General features: G+C 51.8%; 1 protein-coding gene across 6 annotated transcripts in view; it reads right to left on the reverse strand.

Annotated features, from left to right (window-relative positions):
- The window catches only part of TYW1B (tRNA-yW synthesizing protein 1 homolog B), a 121,793-nt gene that overhangs the window by 5,652 nt on the left and 97,878 nt on the right, over positions 1-18,263 (reverse strand). For 5 of the 6 annotated variants that reach the window (XM_074557271.1, XM_074557269.1, XM_074557268.1 and 2 more), the window contains one exon: positions 15,465-16,461. The exons of the other annotated variant lie outside the window; for it this stretch is intronic. In XM_074557271.1, the coding sequence (XP_074413372.1) occupies positions 16,240-16,461 (222 nt within the window). In that variant the 3' untranslated portion in view covers positions 15,465-16,239. Of the gene's footprint in view, positions 1-15,464; positions 16,462-18,263 lie in introns of those variants that run through there. 6 annotated transcript variants of the gene reach the window in all.

The raw sequence follows: 18,263 nt of genomic DNA on the forward strand, positions 1-18,263 counted from the left end.
TGAAATGCATCTATCATGGAGCCCCAGCTGCCCAGGGTGAGGTGTTCACAGCAGCTCCTTCACTGGCTGGGGGTTCCTCCCTTCTCTGCATGTGCCAGCAAGACTATTTCTATTTTTCAATCAAGTTTCCATCAGCATTTTTGCTTTTTTCCTGAGTTTTGTTGGATTTCAGGACCCTGCTTGTGCGAGGTTATCAGTAAAGCTTTCCTCAGCTCGTGGATGTGGTGCTGAGGGCAGGTCAGGGTGGGGTTATCACTGCAGCCCTTCCCTGCTGGCTGATCCAAGGGAGGCAAAGAACTCCAGAGTGGGTTCCTGGTCCCGGGACCCTGGGCAGGGCTTTGCTTTTGGCTCAGTCCCTGCTGCTGCTGCTGTGAGCACACCAAACCAGGCTGCGGTGGATTAAGGGCTCAGCTCCGTTCATTTCCCAGGGACTCAGGTCACCTCTGGAACAGCTGGATTTTCCAGGAAAAGAGGAGGCTGTGCTGGGAAGGGCTGGGGGCGATTGCCCCTCAGTTCAGAGAGGATGAGAGCAGGCACAGCTGGGCCAGGGAGGTCTCATCCCTTGGCCAGGCACCAAAAGCAGCCTCAGCATCTGAGCCCACAGGCAGCAGCCTCTGAAGGAACACCAGACAGGTGTCCATGTGCAGAACATGTGTGACGGTGTTCACGGGGGTCTCAGGTTGAGGGAAGAGATGAAGATCTGACTCCATGTTTCAGAAGGATTGATTTATTATTTTATGATATATATTACATTAAAACTATACTAAAAGAATAGAGGAAAGGATTTCATCAGAAGGATTGCTAAGAATAGAAAAAGAAGGAATGATAACAAAGGCTTGTGTCTCAGACAGAGAGTCCAAGCCAGCTGACTGTGATTGGCCATTAATTAGAAACAACCCCATGAGACCAATCACAGATGCACCTGTTGCATTCCACAGCAGCAGATAATCATTGTTTACATTTTGTTCCTGAGGCTTCCCAGCTTCTCAGGAGGAAAAATCCTAAGGAAAGGATTTTCATAAAGGATGTCTGCGACAGAACGTGCACCAGGAGCCTGGGATACCTTCCTGGCCTTAATGGGGCTCTCACACAGAACTGAGGCACAGGACTAAGTCAGGAAACGGTTCAGGCAAAGACCCAGGAGAAAGAGAACTCCCAGAGATGCTGGCATTTCCAAACTGCAGGGGGAAGGGTGAAGGGCAGGGACTGAGCCCAACTCCTTCTTCCAGAAACCACTGCTGTGCTCTCAGCTCTGCTGCAGCTGTGCCTGCCCTGTGCCTTTAACTGGAGTTTGGTCCCGCAGTCACCACAAACCCCTGTCAGGGTGATGAGTGTGAGCACTAAAGGCTTTGCATTTTTAATGGAGGAGCAGAGCTCTCAGGGAAGGGAAGCTCTGGCCGAGCAGCCCTCCTGCCTCTGGAGCTGGCATTGGAGGGGAGCTCAGTTTGGGCTCGTTTATTGGTGCAGAATGGGCTGTGCCCGCTGCTCTGCACAGGGGCTGCGGCTCCTGCCCCACCCAGCACAGCACCGAGCTCAGAGTCCCGAGCAAACCCTGCCCAGCCCAAACACTGCCCAGGCAAAGGTAAAGCCCTGCTGTGCCACGGCCTCCCTTCCCAGGAACTGATGAATAATGAATGCAGCCACTTAACTCCACTTGACCCCGAGCATTAATATTGACAGCCAAGGAAAGGCAGGGCAGGGCTGGGATCCTGCCCTGGTGCCACCAACCTGTGTCACAGACATCCTTTATGAAAAATCCTTTCCTTAGGATTTTTCCGCCTGAGAAGCCGACAAGCCTCAGGAACAAAATGTAAACATTGATTATCTGCTGCTGTGGAATGCAACAGGTGCATCTGAGATTGGTTTCATGTGGTTGTTTCTAATTAATGGCCAATCACAGTCAGCTGGCTCAGTGTCCGAGACACAAGCCTTTGTTATCATTCCTTCCTTTTCTATTCTTAGCTATCCTTCTGATGAAATCCCTTCTTCTATTATTTTAGTATCGCTTTAATATAATGTATATCATAAAATAAGAAATCTGCCTTCTGAAACATGGAGTCAGATCCTCGTCTCTTCCCTCACCCTCAGACCCCTGTGAGCACAGTCACCAACCTGGACACAGAACTGGAGCAGGATGGTGAACAGCCCCCAGGCAGCCCCCAGGCCCTGCAGGGTCCATGGTCTGAGGCCATGTCCATTCAGGGGCTGCTCTGCACCATCACTGCGAGAGGGGGCTCCAGGAGGGCTCTGGAAGACCCCAGCAGGGTGGGCAGGAGAGGAGAGAGGCAGATCCAGTTCCTACAGCTGCTTTCTCACTCACACCACGGCATCCCAGGCCTTCCTCCCAAAGCCTGGCTTTGCTGTTCAGGGTTTAACAGCAGCAGAACAAACCCATGGCCAGCAGAATTCCAGGGAGCACTGAGGGCACAGGAGTAAATCCAGGCCAAGGGGGTAAAGTCTCACAGCATTGCTTTGTTTGGGTCCATTCCTTGGCTGAAGCACACTGGGGCAGACCAGGGCACACAAAGGCACATCAAGGGGTCCAGCAGGCAGAGCTGGGGCTCAGGGAGCTGGGACCATCCCCCAGGAGCTCCTGGACCCCTCTGGAGCAGAGCTCTATCTGCATGGGAAGTGTGTGAGACCCAGAGAACCTGGAGCCACAGCAACACCAGCGTTTCTGCGGATGTTTCTGGGCTCCTGCCTGTGGAAAAGGAGCTGATGAACATCCTGGAGCTGCCTCTCCTTGCTCTGCACAGCAGATTTACAGCACAGCCTTGCAAGGACAGCTCCCCGTCCTCGGTAAGGACAGGCACTGCCTCTCTTCCTCCTCCTCCGGGCCCAGCAGCTCCTTCCCTGCCTCTGAGACGCTTTATCAACGTCCCAGCCCTGGCTCCTCCCCAGGCTCTGCTTTTGTCCCCTCCCTGCGGAGCCCCCGGTGCTGCTCTGGAGCTGGGCTGGCTCTGCAGGGACCTGCCCAGGGTCACCCCAGCCTCTGTCCCCTCCTCTCCCTCATTCCCAGCCCGAGGCCCCAAATCCCTGCTCTGCCTCCCCAGCCCCTCTGCTGTGGCCATCCCCATCCTCCTGGGCTCAGGTCCTTGAGCAGGGGGGCTCTGGGAGCCCTTCCCTGGCCCTGCTCCTGCACACATATTCCCATGCTCCCACACATTCCCATCATTGACTTGATGAGATTAAACATTTTCCATTTAACAATTTCCCAGTGCCCGAGGGCTCTTGGCTCCCTTTGTTCTCCCTCTCCCTTCCCACTCCTGCAGCCCAGAGGAGCCCATCTGGGGGAGATCCACCCTGCTGGCCTGGCTGGAGAGACCCAGCCCTGCAGGGCTCCTGGAGCTGTTTCTCCCTCTGGAACAGGGAATACAGCTCCAAGTGACACCAGTGTTCATGTCACCAGTCCCTCCCATGCTCCACGAAGCTCCTTGAGGCTCACTGGAATTTTTGCTAAAAGGTTTTAGATTTGGCTTCATGGGTTTATTTTTTCCCCACCTTGCTCCTGCTAAATGTTGTCCCTGCGCTTGTGGCTCCTCCACTTATCTCTCTCATCCATTTCCCCATTTCCACCACCCTTCTTTCCCCCTCCCTGCCGTGCCCAGGCTTTTTTCTCATGCATCATTCATTCCAGCTTCGTGCCTTCTTTCAGGGCTGCCTTCTGGGAGCTGCACATCTCCTTGAGTTCCTGCTCTCCTCCTGCCTTGCCCTGCTTTGCACTCACACACACTTTCCCTGGAGTTTTACTGGGAATGTTGCATCCAAGGCAGAGCAGGAAGGAGGAGAGCAAACCCTGGGAGACTTCCATGGGATTTTGATGTGCAGAGCCTGGCACTGCCCCATGGCCAGGAGGAGGGGCCAGGGGGACACTGTGGTGTCCAGCGTGGTTAAACTCCAGGTGGAATTGTCCAGGAGCTGCCAGGAATGTCCCCCAGGTTTGGGAGTGCTCAGGGATGCTGTGCTGGCCTCCCTGTGCTGGTCCTGCTCCCAGCAGCACCTCTGCGAACAGAGCCCATCCCTGCACCTGCCAGCTGGAATTTTAACTGGGATAAAACAGATCCATCCTTGCACCTGCCAGCTGGAATTTTAACTGGGATCACACAGATCTATCCTTGCACCTGCCAGCTGGAATTTTAACTGGGATTAAACAGATCCCATCCTTGTACCTGCCAGCTGCAATTTTAACTGGGATCACACAGATCCATCCTTGCACCTGCCTGCTGGAATTTTAACTGGGATAAAACAGATCCCATCCTTGCACCTGCCAGCTGGAATTTTAACTGGGATAAAACAGATCCATCCTTGCACCTGCCAGCTGGAATTTTAACTGGGATCACACAGATCCATCCTTGCACCTGCCTGCTGGAATTTTAACTGGGATCACACAGATCCATCCTTGCACCTGCCAGCTGGAATTTTAACTGGGATTAAACAGATCCCATCCCTGCACCTGCCAGCTGGAATTTTACCTGGGATCAAACTCCCTCAGGCCACTGAGGTGTCCCTGCAGCTGCCACCACGGCAGTGTCCAGCACTGAAAGGGACAATATTTCCAGCCTGGATATCTCCATTGCAATTCTCTGTTGTTTGTGGCTGCCCCTGGGAGCCCAGGCCAGGCTGGGTGGGGCTCTGACCAAGCTGGGATGGTGGAAAGGGTCCCTGCCCGTGGCAGGGGCTGAAAGAGAGGAGCTTTATGGTCCCTGACAACCCCAAATGCTCTGTGCCAGCTCAACAGAGCAGAAAACTCCCACAAGCCCCCAGCATTGCATTTTTTGTGATACAAATGGCAGTCCTGGGGAGCACAAAAGACAAACACAAACAGGAGGAAAAGCTTGGGAAGGGCTTTCCAGCCCCTTGGTGGAACCTCCCAGATTTCTGTTGGTGACAGAGAACTGTGAATGTCCCAGCTCTGTTCCTGACCCTTTTTAAGGGTCTAAAAGCAGTCGAGGAATTCCCAGCTGTGCCCAGGGCAGCCAGGAGAGCTCCAGCTGGGATTTGGGCTCTGCCTGGGAGGAAGGAGGAGGCAAAGCCATCTCCCCCTCCTTCCTTCCATCAGGAAATGCTCTGGGTGTAATTCCCTGGAGTGTGGGATGAGCACACAGCCAGAGCTTCTCCACTGGGCCAGAAATGCACACAAATTTCAGAGGCAGAGCATGGCAAATTACTGCTGAGGAGACAGAGTGGATTCATCCCAGCAGCAGCTCCTCTGCTGCCTGGGGACTCAGGGAGCTTTTCCAAGCACCTTTGTAGCTCTCGTGCCTAATAAATAAAAATAACTATAAATATAGAAATATAAACTTAAGAATATAAATATAATTATATGTAAACACAGAAAAAATATAAACATATATTAAATGTGAATATATAAAAGATAATCATTATAATTATAACTATAAATTAGACATATAAATATAAATATATTTATATATTTATTACTATTATTTATCTATTATATTAATATAATATATTATATTAATAAATATATTGTGTGATGTAATATAATATAATATAATATAATATAATATAATATAATATAATATATCAAAATATATAAATACATATAATATAATAATAAATATATAAATTATTATATTATATAAATAGAATACATATAATATATTAATAAATATTATATATTATATAATATATTTATAAATGTATTATATTGTATTTAATGTGTCTGTATATATTATATATATTTATTACTATTAATATATATTAATACATAAAAAGATTATAAATATAAGTAATAAATATAAATATAAATATAAATATAAATATAAATATAAATATAAATATAAATATAAATATAAATATAAATATAAATATAGCTAGCAGGTACACACAGCAGTCACATGGTTTTCCACCTTCCTTTCGGGTTGTTGGATATTTGGCTGCTGTGCCCCAGGGGCTGTGGAAGGGCTGGAGCAGGGAAAGCCATTGGTGGGGAGGGATCTGGCCATGGCCATCTCCACCCAAAGCACCCCTGGAGAGCTCCTGGGAGTGCTGGAGCTTCTCCAGGTGGGTGAGGCCCAGGGGAGGGGCCCTCCAGGCAGCTCAGCCACATCCAGTGGCAAATCCCAGGGATCGGGGATGTTTGGGCTCATTCCAGGCTGATGCTGTGACTCCCACCCAAGGCTGGGATCCAGCTGTGCCCAGAGCACATCCAGGAGGAAAGCAGGACACCAGGAGTGCTCCAGGGTGGGCTGATCCCACCTGGAGCTCCAGGCCTGGAGGGCAGGGATCAGCTCCAATCCCTTACTCAGCGTTTGCAAAGCCCCACTCACTGCAGAGGGGATTTCAGATTAAGCTCTTTAGGCAACAAAGCAAGATCTCTCTTTTAAAGCTCTGCTTAATCCCATAATCCTGAGGGAAGGCCTCTCCTCCCCCTGGGGAAAAAGGAGAAGCAGTTTTTGCTGAGGGAGACATAAGGACTTCATCCCCACAAAATTGGGTGATATTTGCTGATTGGGCACAGAGGGCCTTGGGGAAAGCTGGATTTGGGATAACAGCTTAAAGATCTTGAAGGAAAAACCAGATACCCCCAAAACCACGGGAAAAGACAATGGGGGGGAAGAGAGTGTGAACACTGTGAACACTGTGTGACCGTGTTCCCTGGGGTCTGAGGATGAGGGAAGAGACGAGGATCTGACTCCATGTTTCAGAAGGCTGATTTATTATTTTATGATATATATTATATTAAAACTATACTAAAAGAATAGAAGAAAGGACTTCATTAGAAGGCTGGCTAAGAATAGAAAAGAGGGAATGAATAACAAAGGTTTGTGTCTGGGACAGAGAGTCCGAGCCAGCTGACTGTGATTGGCCATTAATTAGAAACAACCACATGAGACCAATCCCAGATGTACCTGTTGCATTCCACAGCAGCAGCAAACCATTGTTTACATTTTGTTCCTGAGGCCTCCCAGCTTCTCAGGAGAAAAAATCCCAAGGAAAGGATTTTCCATAGAAGATGTCTGTGACAGGGCTGTGGTGGCAGAGAGCAGAGCGGGTTTGCCTTGGCTGCAGCAGGGACTGGGGACTCTGTTATGGGACGGGGAGCAGAATCCCCCAGTGCCTGGCTGGGAACCATTTGGGATGGCCAGGGCAAAGCTCAGCTCTTACATGGAACAAACCCTGGCTATTATGGGATGGAAGGCAGCTCTGGAGACTCCAGCCCAATCCCCATTCAGTGCAGTCACTCCAGGGCTGGTCCAGGTCACAAAACCCAGCAGGAACTGAGGCATCCCTGGAGCCAGACCTTCCCCTGCACCCTGCCACCTCCCCAGGGAGGGAGGGGCTGCCACTGCCCCTGCAGGAGCTTTGGGATCTCCAGGCTCAGGGAAAACAGAACACAAGGAGCACAAAGCCAGCACAGCCCTGGCCCAGCTGCCTGGCTTTGAAGGCTTTAGATGGGAGATAAGAAACATCAAAACCTCACATTGTGCTATCAAAGGAGGAGTGAAGTCTGCAAACAGCCTAGAAAATCCTGAATGCTATTGATAAAAGATAATATCGAATCTCTAAACAATGTGAGCACTCATTTTCCGTCTCACACTGATTCTGCTATGAATATTTCTGAGTTATTCAGCACTACTCGTAGTTCAAGTGATTTCAGCTCTAATACCCAAAGGAAGCAGCAGTGTGAGCTGGAAACCTGTTAGAGATGTGGAGCAGGTGACTCCTGCCAACATTCCTCCAGAGCTGCCCCTCCCTGGGTTCAAGTTTGGGGTCCCAGTCTGCTAAAGAGAGGAAAACTCTGCTGGGAGCTGCCTGTGGAGATGGAAACAGCTCTGATCGCAGGAGCTCTGCTCTGGGGTGTTTAATGAGCACCTTGGGCCATCCCACAGCTGGGAAAGGAGTGCAGATGTTTCCTTGGAGGAGTCAGAGTCACAGAACCTCCGGGGCTGGAAGGACCAGGGGGATGCAGCCCCTGGCCCTGCCCAGACCCCAGACCCACCCTGGCACCGCTGGCCAGGTGTGTTGTGGTGTGTTTTAAACTTCCGGGTCCCTTCCCCAGGTGCGCCAATACCCCCCTTCCCCTTCCCCCCTCGCCCCCTGCTGGGCTGTCAATCAGTTTTAACATTCCAGCAAGGCATCGTGTGGTTGGTCAAGTTCAAAAGATGCCCCTATGCCCAGAGGTCATTGGCCTGTCTGGGTGTCATCCTCCCCTGAGACCCCGCCCCTCCCACCTGGTTGGTAGCTGACCTGCCCCTTCCCTCCCCCTCCCCCGGGAGCTTAAAAAGGTAATAGTGGTCACTATTCTGTTGGAGCTGTTGCCAAGATTCAGACCTCTGTCACCATGGAATAAAGCTCTGGATATTAAACCCTCCAGCAGAATCCATCTCCTTTTCCTCCTCACCATTCGCCTGAAGCTTTCCTCCTGAGGTAAACGGAGTTCCTATCAAGCCTGGACTTGCTCAGCTGCCCAGCTGTAACCACCAGCAAGCTAAAGGTGTCTCTGGGGTGATACACCACAGCTGCCGCCTTTGGCCCAGCAGCAAGGGTCAGACTGGCCCAGGCACAATCTAACTGGTAATATTGGAATTCCTGTTCCAATACAGACCCACCCTGGCACCCCTGGCACGGCTGGCCAAAGGCTCCTGGGGCTGCAGCAGCCTTGGAGCTGGGACCTTCCTGTGGGAATCAACCACACAGACTCCATTGTCTTCATGGTGGAAAAAACTCCTTCTTTATTCACCTTACTCATTTGTATATAGTTGTACAGACCCCATATGCAACTCCAACTGGTCAGGAGCTTTCTTGCCAATTACTTCATTGGTCACTAACAAGCTGTTATTCTGTATTGATTGGTCACTCAAACTCCAAGGTGCACGTGCGGGGAAAGTTGGTTGTGAGAGATAGTTTTCATTTTTCTATCAAAGGTGTAAAAACAATTTATACAGGTGTTGGTTGTTTTTTACCCAGGAATAGATTGTTGTGTTAACAAACTGCTCATACCAGGATTGCTTTCACAAGGGAACTTGCAACGGGCCTGACAAGGCCAGCCACTGATTTTAGGAGAGCGGGTCTGATTTTATGAGGCCTTTCTTTACAATTTTTCTACCTTACTGCAACACCTTTCCCTGAGGAGGACAAGTCTGTCCAAAGTTCTGAGAGGAACAGTGGATTTGTCTTTAAAATCAAGCTGTGGTAGATAAAACCAGCACTGGGAGAGAAAAGAAACAATGGGAAGGATTTCACTGATTGATGAATGGAAATAGATATTTGCTTTTACAAATGAACTTTAGGATTGCTGATAAACAAAATTAGACATTGGAAGATGAAAGAAACAATGGGGAAGAAAACCCCTCAATTCCATAATAATTAAAAATTAAAAGGGTGGGTGGAATCTTTGATATCAGGTGTATCAGGGAGTCTGAACCTCCCAATAACCTCAGAAATGGGGAAAGAGAGAAGGGAAATGTGGCTGGAAATTGGGATAAAAGGGAGGCTGCATCCTCCAAAAATTGGAGAGACCCCAGGGGAATGCCCCATGGCCTCTCCCTTTATTGGAATAAAGTAAAAGGATTCATCTGTCTCCTCTTTGGACACAAACCTCTGGTGTTTGTGGATTATTTTCCTGACAGTTCCATCACCCGTCAGTGCTGAGCAGGGGAGGAGCAGCCCTTGCCGCCTCACAGGAGGGTGTGGGGTCAGTCAGAAAGACACAAGGGGGATTGGGGTTTTACCTGCCCAGCCTGAGCCTGGGAAAGAAGCAAACAAAGCAAAAGTCAGAGTGAAACCTCCAGGCTCAAACAAATCCGTCTGCACTGCTCTGGCTCTCAGCCATGGCATGGTTGAGCTGGGATGGAGGAGTGTGAGGAGCTGCCCCCAGTCTGGAGGGGCTGAGCAGGGTGGGAGCCCCAAACCCCTGAATCCCACCTGGGTGTGCCCTGCAGGGGAAGGGGAGGAGGATCTGAAGCTGTTTGAGCCCGGTGGGGTGGGAAGGTTCAGGGACATCACACCATGACCAACATGATCCAGTGAAGCCAAATTTAATATCTCTAAAAAGACTCTATTTACAATAAATCCCTACTGTCCATATGTCTCTGGCTAATGCATTATTGATTAATCCTAGCTGTTCACACCTCTAAATTAGAATGCTTGATTGGATCATCTAATTTTTCACGCGTCTTGCTGTGCTTGTCAGGCCCACCCATGATTTACTTTTTCCTTACTTTCCCAAGCTCACTGACAAACTTGCTGAGTCCTGATGACTCTTCCTCTTCTATCTCTTTCAAGGATAAACCGACCCCATTTCTGAGTATGTCCATTATTCATTGTTTGTGCACGTGTCCATTGTCCATTATTCCAAGCAGCCTGGATTGTGCATCGGCTGAATGTGGCCATTGTCTAACAAGAACTCCTCAATCTGCAAAAAACCCTCAACAGAGCCCGACCCCCCCGGCTGTCCCCTCCTGTCAGGAGCTGTGCAGAGCCACAAGGGCCCCCTGAGCCTCCTTTGCTCCAGGCTGAGCCCCTGCCCAGCTCCCTCAGCCCCTCCTGGGGCTCCATTCCCTTCCCAGCTCCGTTCCCTTCCCTGGACATCTCCAGTCCCTCAGGAACACTCCAGAGCTGAGGATCCCCATGGCCAGGATGCAGCAGAGGCTGCACCAAGCCCATTCCAGTGCAGAACTCTCCATCCAGGCCCCATTTCCACAGCTCAGCCTTCCAGAGGGCTCAGAGCCAGCCCGGGTGGGCATGGCCCGGTGCCCATGAGGATGATGTGAGAGGAGCTCCAGCTTTCCCAGGAAGGCACCCCGGGCTGCTGTGGGGTTTAGCAGCTGATTATTGATGCCTTTGATGCTCTCCGTGCTTGCCAACCAACACGGGTTCAGCACTGAGATGATTTCACAGCTGAGCGGAGCCCAGCCCCTGGCACAGAGAGGGAGTTTAGCAGTGCTTGATCTCCCAGATGGTGCCCCAGAGGTGAGGATTATGTTGTTATCAGCATCCCTAAAAACCCCGGTGATGGGAACAGCAGAGACACAGAGAGGATAGAGCATTTCACCACCTTTTTATAAGTAATTGCTGGTTTCTGAATTTTTTCAATATTTTCTTTGGTTTGTTGGGTTTTTTTGTTTGTTTGGTTTGGTTTTTTGTTCGTTTCTTTGGTTGGGTTTTTTTTTGTGGTTTTTTGTTTGTTTGTTTATTTGGGTTTTTTTGGGTTTTGTTTTTTTTTTTTTTTTTTTTTATGGAGTTCCTTGCAAGCCTTCTCACTGACTTCAGTCTGTCCTGAAGCAATCAGGATTTTTTGGTTTAAAAATTTGTATTTGAAGATGCCCCCAGTCACTGCTCCTGGGGTCTGAGTCCCCATGCCCAGGTGAGGCATCCACCCTCCCCAGCAGCTCCAGTCCTGGCCTGGGATGGGGAGAAGGTGGAAACACATCCTTGAGGCAGAACTGAGCTCCGAGAAATCCCAGAATGGGTTGGGTTGGAGGGAACCTTAAAGCCCATCCAGTGCCACCCCTGCCATGGCAGGGACACCTCCCACTGTCCCAGGCTGCTCCCAGCCCTGTCCAGCCTGGCCTTGGGCACTGCCAGGGATCCAGGGGCAGCCCCAGCTGCTCTGGGCACCCTCACAGGGAACAATTCCCAATTCCCAATATCCCATCCAGCCCTGCCCTCTGGCAGTGGGAGCCATTCCCTGGGTCCTGTCCCTCCATCCCCTGTCCCCAGTCCCTTTCCAGCTCTCCTGGAGCCCCTTCAGGCCCTTGAAGGGCTCTGAGCTCTCCCTGGGAGCAGCTCCAGGGTCCCCTCTGGACTTGAGCACTGGGTGGTGACAGCCATAAATCCCCTGCACTCCACTGGAACCACCCCCACCTTCCTTGGCCTGCCTGCTGCTGCTCCTGGGTCTCAGGGGTGCAGCTCTGGCCTGGCAGGAGCTGGGCTGGTCCCTGGCTGGGTCCCCTCCTCCCCAGTGTCCCTGCTGGACCCGGGGCCAGCAGCTCTGGCCACCTCCAGTCCCTGCTCCGACTGCTGGGCTGGGCCAGGGAGGGGACCCAGGACAGGGGAACTGCTGAGCTCCCAGCCTGGCACAGCTCTGTTGTGTTATATATAAAGAGTTCTATTATCATTATGGTGTGAGGATTCCATATCACCAGAGTTTCACACCTCCTCGATGTTTCTCACAGGCAGCTCCTCTGTTCTACTGACTGTTCCTAATCCCTACAACAGCCATCCAACTCCCATTCCACCAATCCACTCTTTTATACCACTGTTCTTATTGGCTACAGGTGTGGCCTGTTAACATCAGGCCTGCTCCTAATCTTTGATAATTGGTTCAGCTGCAACTCTGTGGGGGATAAGATTACATTCTATGCCACCTTTATACTGTATCCCCCTACACAGCTCAGCTCCAGCAGGGCCAGGGCTTCCTTTGCAAGAATTCCTTGGGATTTATTGCCTCCCCTTCCCCACAGTGAAGGAGCAGAAATGTCCTGGCTGGGTTGGGTCCCTCCCTCTGGCAGCTCCTCTGTTTGCAGGTGACAAAATGAGGAGGTGACAAAATGAGGACGATGCCCTTCCTTCAATTAATTCCTATCTCTTCTTCCTTCCCCCTCAGGGCACAGCAGCAGCTCCAACATCATAAATGATTTAGGAGCAGAGCCAGATGAAGCCAGAGCTGATGGATGACAATGCTCTGCTTGGGGGAATGTTTTCCTGCTGGAGGTTTTTTGGAAACAAATATATTTATCCTCATGCAAAATTGAAGCGCAGCCCCCATGGCAGGTGAGTCAGCCCTGAGTCAGGATCCAGCAGGAGCACAGCTGGGAGAGCCCAGGAGCAGCCAGGAGGCTCCAGGCTGTGCCAGGGAAGGGGGAACTGGAGCAGGACTCCTCAGGGCTCCTCCAATTCTCCCTGGCTTTAAGGGGTTCCAATGATTTTTGTCCATTTTGCCCCTCAGGATAGAACTTCCTGAGTCTCCAGGCTGGGTTTGGAAGCACCAGGTGTCCCTTGGCAGGAAGGGGCAGCCAGGACATGCTCTGTGCCTTGGCTTTGGGGAAAAACCCCCAAACCTGGGCAGGGGGCAGCTCTTTGGGGATCCTGAGTGTGACCGTGTTCACAGGGGTCCCAGGATGAGGGAAGAGATGAGGATCTGACTCCATGTTTCAGAAGGCTGATTTATTATTTTATGCTATATATTAAAACTATACTAAAAGAATAGAAGAAAGGTTTCATCAGAAGGCTGGCTAAGAATAGAAAAGGAAAGAATGATAACAAAGGCTTGTGTCTCAGAGAGTCCAAGCCAGCTGACTGTGATTGGCCATTCATTTGAAACAACCCCATGAGACCAATCCCAGATGCACCTGTTGCATTCCACAGCAGCAGATAATCAATGTTTACATTTTGTTCCTGAGGCTTGTCAACTTCTCAGGAGGAAAAATCCTAAGGAAAGGATTTTCCATAAAAGATGTCTGTGACACCTGGGCAGTGCTGGGGGCAGGAGGGAGGATGGGGAACCCCAGCAGCTCCATGATCCAGTTCAAAGCCTGTGGAAAGGGGGGTGGAATTACAGGTATTGAGTCAAATACTCTTGGGGCAGCACAAGAGCGTGGGGTGGTCCTGAACTGTGATATCAGAGAGGTTCTCACTGCCCTTGGCAGAACAGAGCCCTCCCTGAACTCAGGTCACTTTTCCCAGGGTGCATCCATTCCCTGGGCAATCCCAGCCCTGCAGCCCCTTTAGCTGCACCAGGAGCAGTTCCAGGGGAGGCAGGAGGTGCTGTGGGAGGGCAGCAGATCCCTGCTCCCAGCAGGGCAGAGCGTCCCTGGCACAGCCAGAGCAGGTCCCACAGCTCCAGCTGTGCCAGCCAGTGCCCAGTTCTGGGTGTCCCCAAACAGCCAGAGGGGTCTGTTCTGGGGCCTTGTGTTCTCTTGTGCCTCGGGAAGCGGCACCTGGGTGGGTTTGGGCACTGGGAGATCCACCCTGAGCACGAGGCAAGCCCAGGGGAAGTGCAGGAGTAAATCCTGCCCTGGCTGCTCTGGGAGCAGCTCCAGGTGTGGCCCAGGTGGGTGTGGATCACAGGATTTGGAACATGCCTGATACCACGACCTGAAAGTCATTAATGCAACAAATTCATAGTTTAGGGCAAACTTCAGGTAAATTTTTTTAAATTATATGTTATTTCTTCTTCATTCCCTTTGAATCCTTTCAATCCTTGTGAATATTTGTAAGAAAACTGAATTGACTCAGCTTTTTACTTGAAAAGGAAGATGTGATGGGTCCAGCCTCTGTGGTCAGGTGATGCTGAATGCCCATCCAGGAAATCCTGTGATGCACCAAATCCACATCCTGGACATGGAGCCATGCCTGGTTCCATCCCACAGGGCTGAGCTGTCCCACAGGGCAGGGGAAAGCCCCGTTTCAGGACATGGCAGGTGCCAATTGCCATGGGAATGCTGTGGCACTGCCCCTGTGCCACCCACACTGTCCCCTGCAGTGCCCTCTCTGCCCAGTGCCAGGGGGGAGAGCAGGGAGAGGATGGAGGGGATGCAGGAACAAGGAGAGGATGGAGGGGATGCAGGCACACCCAGAGGATGGAGGGAATGCAGGCACACCCAGAGGATAAAGAGGATTGAGGGAGTGTGAGGACACAGGGGAGATGAGGAGATGGATGGAGGGAGCACAGGGAGGATCAGGAGAGGCCTCTCAGCTGAGCTTCGTGGGGTGGGACCTGTGTGACAGGGACAGCAGGGACTGGGTGTCCTGGGGGGCACCAATGCCAAGCACAGGGCAAACACCGTTTTCTTTGGAGCCCCCTGGATTCCCAGAGAAGGCACTGTCAGGGAGTTTTGGAGCACCTCACAGCACCAGCTGGTTCCCTGGCAGCCCCCAGGATCCTCCAGCTCTGGGGCTCCTCTCTCTCCCAGAGCAGCTCCTGAAGCTGCCAGGGCTCCCAGGGCCAGCAGGGAACTGGGATGGACTGGGAGGGTTCTGCCAGGGAGGTGGGTGGGGGATGGAAGGAATTTAGGAAAGAGGAAGAGGTGCTGTGCTCCAGGGAACAGGGACAGGAGCAGAGGGAACGGCCTCAGGCTGGGCCAGGGGAGGGGCAGGTTGGACATCAGCAGGAATTTCCCCATGGAAAGGGGGCTGAGCACTGCCAGGGGCTGCCCAGAGCCCTCCCTCCACCTCTCATCCCTGGCAGTGCCCAAGGCCAGGCTGGACAGGGCTGGGAGCAGCCTGGGACAGTGGGAGGTGTCCCTGCCATGGCAGGCGTGGAACAGGATGGGCTTTAAGGTTCCTCCAACCCAAACCATCCCAGGATTCTGTGATTTTTTTTTAAAAACATACTCAGGAAAGGCACCCACCATCCATCACCTGTGGACCCACCCAATATTCCCCCTTCCACCCCACGTGTTAGGAAAGAGCTCTTACACAACATTTGTGCTTCTCATCTCCTTCCAATCAACCTCCCACCCTCCCTGCCAGATCCTGCTCAGCAGCCACACCAGAGGCACTCTAGGAAAAACTCCTTTATTTTCCTTCTGCTTTAGAAACTCTTTGTACAGCTTAAGAAAAGAGGCTGCCTTTAAAAAGCAATGGAATCCCCAGACAGGGATGCTCCATGTGCAGCACTGGGCACACCCAGCTGGAGCCCACAGGGCTCTGGAGGACTGGAGCTGCTGTTTAGGGCTCTGGGAGTGGGATAACACTGCTCCTAAACCTCCTTCCCAAAGCCATGAGGTTCAAAGACACTTGGAGAGGTATCAGAAGCTGCAGGTGGTGTCCATGGGGGTGCTGGTACACCATTCCCAAGGTTTGGCTTCTTGGGAATGGGGTTTTTACAGGAAATGGCATCAGTGTGTCCTGAACAAATCCCTAAAATGATGCTCCCAGCAGGGATCAGCTTTTGGATCCAGGTCTGGCTGTGGCCCTGATCCAACCCTGTGGGATTGAAATCCCCTGGCATTTTTCCATGGGGATGTGGAATGTTTTGGTGCCAGGCTCTCTTTGCAGAGGAGCCCAAGGACCCCTCTGGCCCCACATCCCACTCCAAGCATTCCCCACTGAGGAGATCCCAGCACTGCTCCCCCACTGCAGCTGAACCAGCTCTGATTGATCTCAAGAGAACATTATCAATATTTCATCCAGGAAGCCCTAAAAACAGGAGGGAAGGGTTAAATCCAGGCTGGACCCTTCCCAAACATCAGGATAATCCAGGTGGGTGGATCCAAGACGGTGTCAGCCCCAAATGGAGTCCTGGGAAGGCCAGGGTGAGGGAGCCCAGCCTCAGCACCCCGAGGCATCCCGTGCCTTGTTCTTCCTCTGGAATCTGACATCCAGGGGGTCGAATCCCCGCTCCTTGGCCCCAAAGAGGGCCCAGGGAGGAGTCCTGGCCGTGTACTCGGCTGCTGTGAAGGTCCTGGCGCCGCCGCTGCGCTCGCGCTCCCGCACCAGCTCCTGGAAGCGGCCGTAGTCAATCCAGGTCCTCCACTCGCCATCCACCTGGAACTGCAGCACAGCACAGTGAGAGGGGGCCACGAGAGCCAGAGCACCAAGCCCAGGCTGTGCTGGGATAACTGGCATCCCCAGCTGGTGTTTTTCTAGTTCTGCAGCACAGGGAGGTGCAGCAAAGCCACCCAGAGGCTCCTGTAGGATACAGCTTTAGTAGGATGTCAGAACTCAGTGCATCCCTCCGGGTGTCCAGAGCTGCCAAGGACCCTGTCAGGGGGCTGAGAGACCCTGGCACACAGCCCAGAGCACCTGGGGATTTGATTGTGACCCATGGAACAAATTACCAGCTTTGTATGAGGACCTGAAAGTCACAGAAGTTTAAATAGTATAATAATAAAATGATCACAAGGTGAAAATGTAGATTTTAGGATTTTTGGTACAGGGGTTGTGGGGACAAGATGGAGGAACTTGGGTGTGTCCAGACTTCCTTCTTCTTCTTCTTGTTCTCCATTTTCTGCAGTGATGTTGGCACTTTGGGATTGGTTTGGAGTAGAAGTGCACTGTCTAACATAGGTGATAGGTATTGGGAATTAAGTGTAAATATGTCATACATAGTTTGTAGTATAAAAGGACAACACAGAGTGCCTGTGGCTGCCCTGCTGAGCAGATCTCAGCTGGGCAGAAAGAAAAATTTTATAGATAAGAATTAATAAACAACCTCAAGACTGAAAACTGAAGAGCTCTGACTCGTTCTTCAGAGGTACAGGCCAAAACACAAAACAAAAGGGGAATTCTCCCCTGTGAGGCCCTGGCACAGCTGGGGCTGCCCCTGGATCCCTGGCAGTGCCCAAGGCCAGGCTGGACAGGGCTGGGAGCACCTGGGACAGGGGAAGGTGTCCCTGCCATGGCAGGGGTGGCACTGGGTGGGCTTTGAGGTCCCTCCAACCCATCCCAAGACCCTGTGGTATCTCCATGATGGCTGCACTGTTGGTTGCTTTGCTGGAGCCTTCAGAGCACCAGATCCTGCCCCACTTTCCAGGAGGGAGGCTCCTAAAATGCCTCCCAAAGCCTTCCCAGCCTTCTGCCCTTGCCCTTAAACTCCATGGGAGAGCCCTGGGTGTGGGGAGCTCTGCAGGACAGGTGTGGCTCTGGGGCCATGCCCAGGTACCCCTCGAGGAGGGACCTTGCCAAGGTCACCCCAACCCCAGCGTGGGACTGGTGGCCCAGGAGCAGCAGCAGAGGCACGTGCCAGGGACTGGGATGGATTTGGATGGGTTTGGACAGGAGGGCAGTGGTTGGGACGGGGGAGATGAAGAGCTTTAATGACACAAATCTCTTTCCATGTGAAGAATGGCTCACTTTGACAAGCTGGAGCTGCATTTGTCTCCCAGATCTGCTCTGCCCATTTAGCCCCAGCTTTGGCTGAAGCCTCAATTAGGATTTATCTCAGCTAAGAGCTTATTACGCATTTCATCCAAAAAAAGAGGGGAAAACAGACTGGCTCTGGTTATTGTGGATTTTTCCCCCCCCAAATTTGATGGCTGTGCATTTCAAATGGCACTTGACTTTGTGCCCAAGAGCTAAAAGCTTTTTTGGTTGGGAAAACTGCTGACACCCCTGAAATCCTGCACTCAGCCGTGGCTGCTGCTCCTCCATCCCTGCCCATGGAATTACAGCGTGTCCTGAGGGGCTGAGCCAGGAGGGGACACTGCACAATCACAGCTCTGGGAACCAGCCCTGGCATCAATCAAGGGCCCAAGGCTCATTTCTCTTGTGCCAAGGTGGGGATGGGTGTGAGGCCACCAGGAGCGCAATGGCAGAGGAGACATCGTGTCACCTGTACAGGAAAACCCTGAGCC

Source organism: Zonotrichia albicollis, chromosome 22 (genome assembly GCF_047830755.1).
Source record: "Zonotrichia albicollis isolate bZonAlb1 chromosome 22, bZonAlb1.hap1, whole genome shotgun sequence".
NCBI lineage: Eukaryota > Metazoa > Chordata > Aves > Passeriformes > Passerellidae > Zonotrichia > Zonotrichia albicollis.